Below are 10,278 nucleotides of genomic sequence, written 5' to 3'. Positions count from 1 at the left end.
GTCTCAACCCCTGTCCCACCGCAGAGACCCTAAGAAAACTCTGGCAACTCTGACTGCAGAGAGAGGCCATATAACATGCTTGTACACACTTGATCTTCTTGATCGTTGTCCAAGCGGAGGCTGTCGGCACGCTGCCAGCAGCCCCTAGAATGGTCTGTGAATATCATCTATGGGACGTCAGGGAGATGACTAAGAAAAGCAAAGTGATTATATGATAAACTTCAACCCAGCTTAAACCTCTGCACCTACTGGAAAGTGGCTATAGGAGTTCACAAACCAAAACGGTTTTGTGGGCCAGTGAAAACCACTGCTTTAAACTGAGACTGATTTTCTTTTACCATGACTTGAAAAATCAGAGAAGTCTGATCTGTGGCAGCTGTACAGATTTGAACCACTGCGTGGAGCCAAACAAACGCCTTTTGAGCAGCTCTACTGCTACTGGGTCTCTTGCGTTAGGATGCAACATGGCTCTGGTGAGGTGCTGTTGTCTCTTAGTCCCTCGTTCAGTAGATGGCCTTCTTGCCTGCGAGATAATTCAGCAGTGCTTAATGAATCAAAACAGTGGAGAAAAACCATCCTCCAGTGTCGTACTCTGTGCTGCTAGAGCTTCAGCACAGCCATGCTGGAGACCTGGGCTAATGGCATACCAGTAATTGAGTGCACACAGCATGTACTGGTTCTGTTCAGAGAACACTTACGGCAAGTAACATTACTTGTTCTGCTTCCAGTTCTCCATGTGTGATTGCTTTCCCATGTGCCTCAATATTCTGCTAAAAATACCATTATTCTCTTCATTAAGGGAACCCCTCTGACACAAAAGGAGGAGGAGACACCTTCAAAGCAGAGTGAAGTTGCGCCTGGCCAAGTTTGGACAACCTCAAAGGCAGCATCAGGACTGCTCCTTTGGGTGGCCATGATCTAAACAGATGTTGCTGGCTGGTGTGGCTCATACCACTCTCATATCTAACTTCAAAAAGATTTTGAGGGCCTCCTCTGCTACATCGTGAATTGAATGGGCAATGTTTATCTTGGTGTTCTATTTACTAGAAATGGCTTCCCACGTGACTGTGTAAGTAGGACTCGTGCTGAATATTGGCAGAGGAATTATAAGCGACTGAAGTCCAAAACCACCAAGCAAATGGACAGTGTTTCCCAGTACATCGAGGCACCATGTATCAGCAACAAAGAAAAACTTCTGATTTGTGATTTTCAAGGGAAACTTCCCGTCACATCTCAGCAAGTGGTATAGCCACGTACTTTATGGTTTTTTAGGCATTTTTCAAACAATAACGTTCATTTTAGGATGGCTCCAAAAAAGTATTTAGCGCATCCAGTGTTTGGGATTTGACCTACAAAAGGAGGTGCCTCTCCTTCGGAGGCAGCGGACAGCCAACGCAGGCGGTGGGTGCAGCACTAAGGGCTATCAGCCTCTGTGCCGCAGCCCGGGGAATGCCGCCTGGCACCCAGCACGTCCTGAGTCAGATCTAAAATATGAAACAAATGGTTTGAATTCTCCCTTGGAGGGATGCCGTACTATGCGGGTGCCAGCAGCAGCATTTCAGCCAGCCTCGTCAGCAGCTCACCGCCCAAACGGAGGCACTCCTTTCCCCGCACCGTTTGGTGGGGGTGTGCGTTTGCGGGGAGCTCGCTGCGGGTGGTTGGGGCTGCGCGGGGGGGCGTGGATGGATCCATGCCAGCCGTGGCAGCAACACGTGCTGTGGTGACCGCCAGCAAATCAAGCTGTAAATTATTGCTCTTGAGTGCAGCGTTCAAAATCGCAACAGGATGACAATGCAGGGTACATATGTACCAGATTAGGTTTTGAGCGATATTAAGTTTTATCCTTACTTTGCCTTTTTTCTAAGTTTACAGATTTGGACATGGATCCTTCTGCATTTTACGCAGGAAATACTGATTTTTTTTTTATTTTTTTTTAATTTTTTTTTTATTGATGAATACGTGTGGCAATATGGGAGCCAGGGCCGGCGCAGGTGCTGAGCCGATGAGGTGCCCGCTGCGGGAGAGACGTGCTGCCCTTCGGGTCCAGGGGGAGCAGAATTGGAGAGCGGGGGGTCTCGGAGGGGATGCGGATGACTCCCGCTACAGAGGGACTCCAGCAAGCCGGAGGATGGTGCCGGGCTGAGCACTGGCGGCACTCGTGACATCCGCCGGAGGGGGCGGGGGGGGGGATTCGGGCCGTGCCGGGCGGGGCCGTGCGGGGCGGGGCGGCGGCAGCGGCGGGGCGATGGCGGGGATGGCGGCGGCGCTGGCGAAGGAGCGGGCGGCGGCGGCGGGCGAGGGGCGGCACGGCCACGCCGTCCCTTACCTGGGCCAGCACTTCGGGGCGCTGCGGCAGGAGTGCCTGCAGGAGGGGCGGCTCTTCCAGGACCCCTCCTTCCCCGCCGGACCCGCCGCGCTCGGCTACCGAGAGCTGGGGCCCAGCTCCTACAAGACGCAGGGCGTCGTCTGGCGCAGACCCACGGTAGGGAGGCGGCGGGGGGGGGTGTCTCTGTCCCGGTAGCATCCTTCCGCGGCATCGCCGCGTCTTTTCACCCGATTTTTCTCTTTCCCCCCTCCCCCCCCCCCCACCTTGCCTTAAATTTGGCTTGATTTAATTCTGCGGGTGCTGTTTGCGTTCCCCCTTCTCCCTCTCAGCCCACCCGGAGGCGCGTTTTTCTGGCCGCCGCCCGGTACCGGCGGCGGGTCAGGGCACGGATATCGAGACCCGCTCCCGCAGCCGCCCCGCACAGCGCCCAGGCGGCTGCAAAATCCCCGGTGCGCCCGTTTCATGAGGCTGCGGCCGCTCAGAGCCCTGGGGATGTCCCTTGGCCCGGGCTGGCGGGGTAACGTGCTCCATCTGGAAAACAAACAGCCAAAAAGCCGTTGTGCTCGCCAGCCGGAGCTCTCCCTGTGGATAAACCATTTGCCTTGGGTAGCGCTTGGGGCTGTCGCTTCCGATAACTCTTTTCCTTAGCAGAGAGATGAGCTGACCGCGATGCAGAGGTTTCCTTTGAGCCCTCGCTCGACACGCACCTCTGGCTACAGAAGCAGCCCTGTCTGGCCACGGGAGCCATCGGGTCAGGAGTCTAGGCATCTCTGAAAGACCCTGATGTAGTCAGTCGCGGGGAGGTAACAGCAGACTGGTGTGTGCACGTGTGTGAAAACACAGTGGACCTCCTGGCACATACTGTGAAGTGAGATGGCTGCCCGCAAGCTTTGGTCACCAGCTCCCATTCTCACCGCGCTCAACGTGTCTCGTGCCCCTGCACTCATTCCTGACCCGCTCCATCTCTGTGGCGTTGTCTTGCTGTGGTCAATTCTTGTTTAAATTGGCCTTGTTCCCTCCCTTACCTGCAGAAATATGTAATGCAAGGCTTGTTTTGTTCCCAGGAGCTGTGTTCCAACCCCCAGTTCATAGCCGGTGGAGCCACTCGCACAGACATCTGCCAAGGGGCCTTAGGTAAGGTGGAGGCAGAAAGCCGAGTTTTCCATGCAGGTGCTGCCCCAGGACAGCACGGTTTACACTAAGTAACGCGCTCTGTGAATACATCCTTTTACGTCCTACCACCTCTCTTCATATCACACCAGATCTTCCATGCCTTCCTTGTGCAGGTAGGGACCACATGTGTTTGGCCACTGAGCACGACCTTGCTGTGTGCACCGAGCAGGGATGACACAGGCTGGTTTCCTGAGGGCTTTTCTGACCACTGCCAGTCCTTTTCCTGTCCGCATCCGTGTGCCTGGGAGCGGCCTGACTGATTTTTCCCTTTAACAGTCTGCTTAGAAAAGCAGTTGCGTGCGTAGCAGGGCATTTCTTTCCCCAGTGGAAGAGAGTGCTGCTGAGCAGGAGGAACCCCCTGGAAAGATGCGGTTCGGAGAAATAAATTATATGGGGGGGTTTTCCCTGCTGCTTGCCAGCTCCCCAGGAAAACAAAGCTGGGATATTTCAGGAGGGGTGGGCCAGCCTGTGAGCCCGCTGCTTTTGCCATGGCTGCCACTCAGTTTGTGGGGTGGCAGCCCCTCAGTCCGCCGAGGAGGAGCCGCAGGAGCTGCAGGGGTGCCCCAGCGAAGAGCGAAAAGTGAGTGGCTTATCCTGTCTGTGCGTGCATGGCTATCTGGGTCTCCAAGCTTCTTGCTTCCCAGAAGGGGTTTTAGGCGAGTGTCTCCATGCCTCTCCTCCCAGAAGGCAGCGAGGAGGAAGCTGCGGGGATGCGAGAGGAAATAAGCTGGTGTGGAAGCAGTGAGGCTCCTATTTATTCCATAACTGTAGGGAGGGGGTTTTAGATTAGACTGACAGCGTGGTTGAGAGGGAAAGCTCTCTGCGTAGGGAAACATGACTAATACGTGCCGTGTGTTGTGCTTTTGCAGCGGGGTTGGCAAAGGAATAAAGTTCTGTTTGTTTGCTTTTCATCGGCATAATATTAGCCACGCTGCGGCTTCTTAGTTTCTAGTCCTGCTGCTGCTATTTGTGTTTTCACGTCCAAAAATACAACGGCTAGGGAAGCTTATTTCACATATTTTGTGCTTGCGTTTCTTTCAGAAGTTATTTAGGTTAGTGCTTTAACAACTAGATACAATTTGAGTAAAAAGCCCTGACAATAAAAAGAATACTTAAATTGTGAATTCAGTTCTCCTAATGCCCCGATATCATCTGTGGCGTGGATTAAGCTCCATTGTGTCATCGGTGAATCCTTGGCATGTCACCAGTTTCCTTCGTGTCTTCTCTCTCTGCCTGATATCATGTCTCCCACCATGACTATTTTGGCATAAAGCCTGTCCCAGCGCTTAACACACGTGCCAGGCATTTCTCCTCTTCTTTTTTTTTTTTTTTTTTTATTGCAAAACTTTACAGCTAAGGAGTTGTTCAGCTTGAAATAGGAGTTTATTGTAATGCCATTTCAACATCTGGCATTTTGTAGAGATGCTGGTTTCTGGAGCCACTTAGTTGCTTTCTGCCTTCTGCAGGCTTCCAGCTTTTCTATCTAGATGTTGTGGCAGCAAGAGCACTGGAATGAAAGATTTGTAACATCATTTTCAAGTTGTGGAGTTGCTGTTGCTAATGCCAAACCTTGTTTGAACTTGATGAGAGCATTTGTTGCCTTAGTGGTCTTCGGACCAGTCAGATGTTCTCATGAGGTTGTACGGTATCACCAAAGGATATGAAGTGACTCACAGCTGGTATTATTTAACCTCCTGAAACAATATTTAAATCGGACATTGTTAGTGTTCTTGGTTGTGTTACTGTTTTTGGCATGACTAAGTACTGCGGTGACTCACCCTGCTATCTTCTTATGAATCTGGGCAGGATTCTGGTATTGTGTGACAGTTTAGTGGTTGATTTAAAAACTAGATGCTATTGGTCTTTTCTCTGTATAGCCATTGAGTTACCAAGGGCCTGTATTGAATCTGCTTTTTCACACAATGAGGCTAGCAGATGTGCTATACAAATATGTTGGGTTGTTTTTTTGACACTGCCCCAACTGACGCCAGCATTTATATCGATACGTTTACTTCCATTTACTTGAGCTTTGCGTGCTGACACTGATGTCCCATCCCATTTTAGGATGTAACAGAGAACATTGCAGTGGAAGATGTCAGGTGTTCTTGGAAACCTGTACTTTTTATTACGTTGCTTTTTTCCATAGGAAGCATTTGTAGCCTTTACTTATCCCCCAGAGGGCTTGATCACCAAGTAGCAGACTTGTGCCCATATGGAGTTTCATTGCTGTTGCCAGGTCATCCAGAATGTCTTGGAGTGCTGCAGGGACAGATGAGGCATCCAAAGCACAGGTACCCATCGCTGCTGTAACAGGGTTCTTGGCAGGGGATGTGCAACAAAACAGCTCAGCTAAGGAGCAGTGGTACAGCTGTTCCTTTTAGCCCAAGAGGCTTTGGTCTGTGGGCAAGATGCAGCCTATAAATTTCATCGCTTTTGACCTGAACCGTAGGATACTGCAATGTGTAAAAGGCGTAGCCGCTCATCAGCGTGGACAAGGTTGTCCTCGCACCAAGGTGGCATTTTATTAGGTTCTCCAGACACCAAAATTCTGCCCCTTGGGCTTTGGATTCTCCTTTATTCTGTTCTTGTTGCTTTTTAGGAGAAACTTCTAAAGGCGAGTATTTGGAGTTGGTTTTGCAGTATCAGAGCTGAAGTCAGTGATGGTATTTGGCTCAGAACGGCAGCACATGGGATGGGGTGACTCAGTACAGCAGAGGGGAGGAACCAAAGCCACTGCGGAGAGGAAGCTTATTCACCCTTAACCGCCTTCTTTGGAGGGGATGTCACCATGGTATCACAACACTGGGGCGTACACAGCCCAGTGTCTCTCATCTGCTGCTTAGACACAGGTGTCTCCTCCTTAAATAAAAATGTGTGGAACAATAATGAGTTGGGTAGGGTGACTTTAGAAATTTAGATGCATGGCTTTCCCACGGGGGCTGTAAGTGGGTGGCCACAGCCTCATGTTTGTAACCAGGAAACTTCCCGGAGTCCCATAGTATTAATATAAATATGTTCAGCCGTTGATGTAGTTGTTAATCTATAGCTATGAGTGCTTTAAAATAATGATGTGTCCGTGGTTGGCTGAATGTACATTTTTTCTTTGACCCCCTACTCTTACGTGGGCTGTGCAGTGGCCAGAGGAGCTGCCTTCTGCTTACAGCCCTCCAGGCGCTTCAAGGGGATGCTATCCTTGTCTTTGCTCTCCAGAATGGCCAATTTTATGGCTATTCATGCTTGCCTTGCAATTACTTTTTTTTTTTTTTTTTGCAACGTTCTTGTTTATAGCTGGAGGTTAGATAAATGCAGAGATGGATGTGTAGAAATAAGTAAAACATCGATAGTAGCAGAAAGGAAGCATGACAGAAAAAAAAAATATATTTCTTGTTAATATAAATAAACTCTCAGCCTGATAATATCCACTTTTCTGGGAGCTTTGTTCTGCCTATTTTATTGTGCATTTCCAAAAATCCTCCATGATTAACCTAGCCTTACTAGCAGACCTTTCAGTCTTCACACAAAGAACCTGCTTGTTAGCCTCCTCTTGGACTTCCCTTCTCTATCAAAGAAAAGCCACCGTCAAGAGCTTTACAAAAGCATCAATTCTTATAAACTATTTGGTAAAGACCCTGCTCAGGCTTACTTAGTGCAGACTAAAACTCCAGGTATTATCACAAGATCTGTTCTCATCCAGGCTTTGAGTTATCAGGTCTGCTTTTAGTGATGACTGTTCAGAAGGAGAGAGGTGATACCCTGACTGTTGAGCACTTTTAAATGTGGAAACCAAAGGGTAGTGTTTCTCCCAATATGCTGCATCTGCCTTTTAACCTCAAGAAGACCCTGCCCAGAGTTGTCCGAGTTAAGATCTATGTTTGTCTGACCCCAAGTTCTCTTTAGAAACCAGTATAAAGTTCAACAGAGAGATTTTACGGCAAAGTCTGCTGTTTCTTTCTTTTCACGTCTGCCTTGATGGGACAGCCAGAAAGTAAAGGAAATTCTTTGTAAACTGCTTATGGACTTAGAGGTCCTCTGGGGGGAGTTTCTCCTCCTGGAGGTTCAGTGTTTCTTATCTACAGGGGAAATCTGACTCAAAGATGTATTGTAGCATTAAAGGTGTACGCTCTTAGTCTACGTGCCTGACCAGCTTCTTGACCAAGGTTTCCTGAGCTACTGTGGTGACGCCAAGCTGTTCACTTATTCTTTCCCTGCTTCTCTCTGCCTGCCCAGCCCCTGCCTTGTTTATGGAATAGTTATACTAATGTTTCTTTGGAAGAGTGTTGGGACAGCTGCTCCCTGAGCCAGACTTGCTACTAATTTAAATCGGCACAGTTTTTCTGAGGGTAGTAACACCAATGTCAAATGCTCTGGGGGTGTCCTGGGGCGGCTGGGTTTGCCTGGTCGAGTAAGGCTGTGCAATGTGAACTCTGGTTTATGCTGCAGGTTGAGCAATAGAGAGGAAAAATACCTCCACAGCTGACTGCGAACAAGGGGCGTAGGACATGCCGCCAGCAGCTTCCACCCACCCGACAGAGCCTGCACAAAGTGCCCTCAGCTCCGTCCGCAGCTTTGTTGCAGAGGCCAAGAGCTGTATGGTTTTACCCAGCTGTGCCTTAGGACTAGCCCAGCAGTGCTGGGCCGGCTGAGTTGCTCTCTTTCTGGGTTTATCTAATTTAGTCTGAATGAGAGCATGGATCTGCTCTTATGCATGGGTCAGCTCTGTGGAAAAAGGCCTGGGAGTCCTGGTGGACAACAGGATGACCATGAGCCAGCAATGTGCCCTTGTGGCCAAAGAAGCCAATGGCATCCTGGGGTGCATCAAGAAGAGTGTGGCCAGCAGGTCGAGGGAGGTCATCCTCCCCCTCTACTCTGCCTTGGTGAGGCTGCACCTGGAGTACTGTGTCCAGTTCTGGGCTCCCCGGTTCAAGAAGGACAGGGAACTGCTGGAGAGGGTGCAGCAAAGGGCGACCGAGATGATTAGGGGACTCGAACACCTCTCTTATGAAGAAAGGCTGAGGGATTTGGGTCTCTTCAGTCTGGAAAAAAGACGGCTGAGGGGGGACCTTATCAACACTTATAAACACTTAAAGGGTGGGTGTCAGGAGGATGGGGCCAGGCTCTTTTCAGTGGTGCCCAGGGACAGGACAAGAGGTAACGGGCACAAACTTGAACTTAGGAAGTTCCACCTAAACATGAGGAGGAACCTCTTTACTTTGAGGGTGGCAGAGCCCTGGCACAGGCTGCCCAGAGAGGTGGTGGAGTCTCCGTCTCTGGAGACGTTCAAAACCTGCCTGGGCGCGTTCCTGTGCAACCTGCTCTGGGTGACCCTGCTCTGGCAGGGGTTGGACTAGATGATCTCCAGAGGTCCCTTCCAACCCCTGTCATTCTGTGATCTGCCTAACCACGTGAAGGCATCCTGAAAGTCTAGATAAGCATACCTGTACTGGCTTTAGTCTAGCTAGTGTAGGTCTGAGATGCCAGAGACTCACTTCACTGCCGAGTTGCGTGTGTCTGTCTGTAAAAAACCTTGCAGAGTGTGGGATGTGTGCTGGGGTCGTTCTGCTGCTTGGACAGGCACCTCTCTGCGGGTTATCAGTTATTTGGCCTCTGTGCTGAGATGAGACTTGTTAACGTATAAATTTGTGTGTTTGTGACTTGTCCCATGCCTGTTCCCAGGGTTCAGGATGCTTTGAGATTGCTGTTTGTTAGAAATTGAAAGACTCACTAAGGCTTGCTGACTTTTCCCAGGTGTGAGTGATTGTTCCTGCTGGAGGAGGAACAGCGGCACAGCAAGGAGAATGACGATCCTAGCTCTTTTTCTTTTGGGATTTTGTTGGTCTTAAAGACACAGCGGCTCCTGGGTGCTAGAAGAGGAATATTTGTGGGGGAGGCCAAGGGTTACCCACCTGTGTGCAGTGCTGGGGTGTTGATGGAGAGTGCTCAGCTCTCCCGCAGTGTGTGCTGGTCCAGTGCACATGTATGTTTACATAAATACCATTCTGCCACTATGTCTCTAACACACAACATTTCTGCTGCCAAATACATAACAACCCACCGCTCTCTTGACCCAGAAGAGGCGTGTGACAAGCTGTGACCTCCTTTAACCCCGTAAGGTGACAGAAAGACTTTTTGTCTGGGTTAATGAATTGACTTGCTGTGTGATGAGTGCCAGTGGGAGAAAAACAAGAGCCCCAGTCGAAGTGCCAGGGCTGTTCTTCAGCAGGGAGTTGTCCCTTGGACTTGAAGAACCCCAACTCTGGCTCAGAAACTACCTGTTTCGGAGACTTAATAAAAACATGGACCCTCAGTACAGAAGGGATCTCTGAACAGTCTCTCCCAAGTGATTACCATGTTGTCAGCCTTATTTGAAGACTCCTTTGGTCAAAAAAAAAAAAAAAAAAACCACAAAAAAAAAACCCACAAACATAACTTTGCATGGGCAGGCCATGTATGGGAGAGCACAGATCTAAGCTGAACTGAAGTTGAAGTCCCGTTGTTGCCTTTTGACCAAAGGGTTTGTTTGCAGAGCCCTTTAACATCCTCCTCTGTAAGGAGAATTGCCGTGAAGGGTAAGTGCTAAAGCCCCCGTGTGGCTGGGGGACAGAGGATCGCGCTGTTAATTGTAGATTAGTCCATCTGAAAATATCTCTCGGTGTCTTCTGACCCCAGTCCCTTTCCCAGCAAGCACGGTTGCTGTGCTTGGCGGTGCCTCTGGATGCACCACGGCACCAGAGGGTGCGCGGCTCCCGGGGAAGGGGCTCCCAACCCTGTGAGGGAGGCTG

General features: G+C 50.0%; 1 protein-coding gene across 3 annotated transcripts in view; it reads left to right on the top strand.

Annotated features, from left to right (window-relative positions):
• Positions 1–1,575: 1,575 nt before the first annotated feature.
• LOC141740395 (calpain-2 catalytic subunit) overlaps positions 1,576–10,278 on the top strand; it is a 30,285-nt gene continuing 21,582 nt past the window's right edge. For all 3 annotated transcript variants that reach the window (XR_012586018.1, XM_074579039.1, XM_074579038.1), the window contains exons 1-2: positions 1,576–2,482; positions 3,391–3,460. Coding sequence is in view for 2 of the 3 variants with exons in the window: in XM_074579039.1 (XP_074435140.1) it covers positions 2,246–2,482; positions 3,391–3,460 (307 nt within the window). In the remaining variant the exon portion in view is untranslated. The remainder of the gene's footprint in view (positions 2,483–3,390; positions 3,461–10,278) is intronic.

This window comes from Larus michahellis, chromosome 3, assembly GCF_964199755.1.
Source record: "Larus michahellis chromosome 3, bLarMic1.1, whole genome shotgun sequence".
Taxonomy (NCBI): domain Eukaryota; kingdom Metazoa; phylum Chordata; class Aves; order Charadriiformes; family Laridae; genus Larus; species Larus michahellis.
This window is presented reverse-complemented; position numbering and strand designations above follow the sequence as displayed.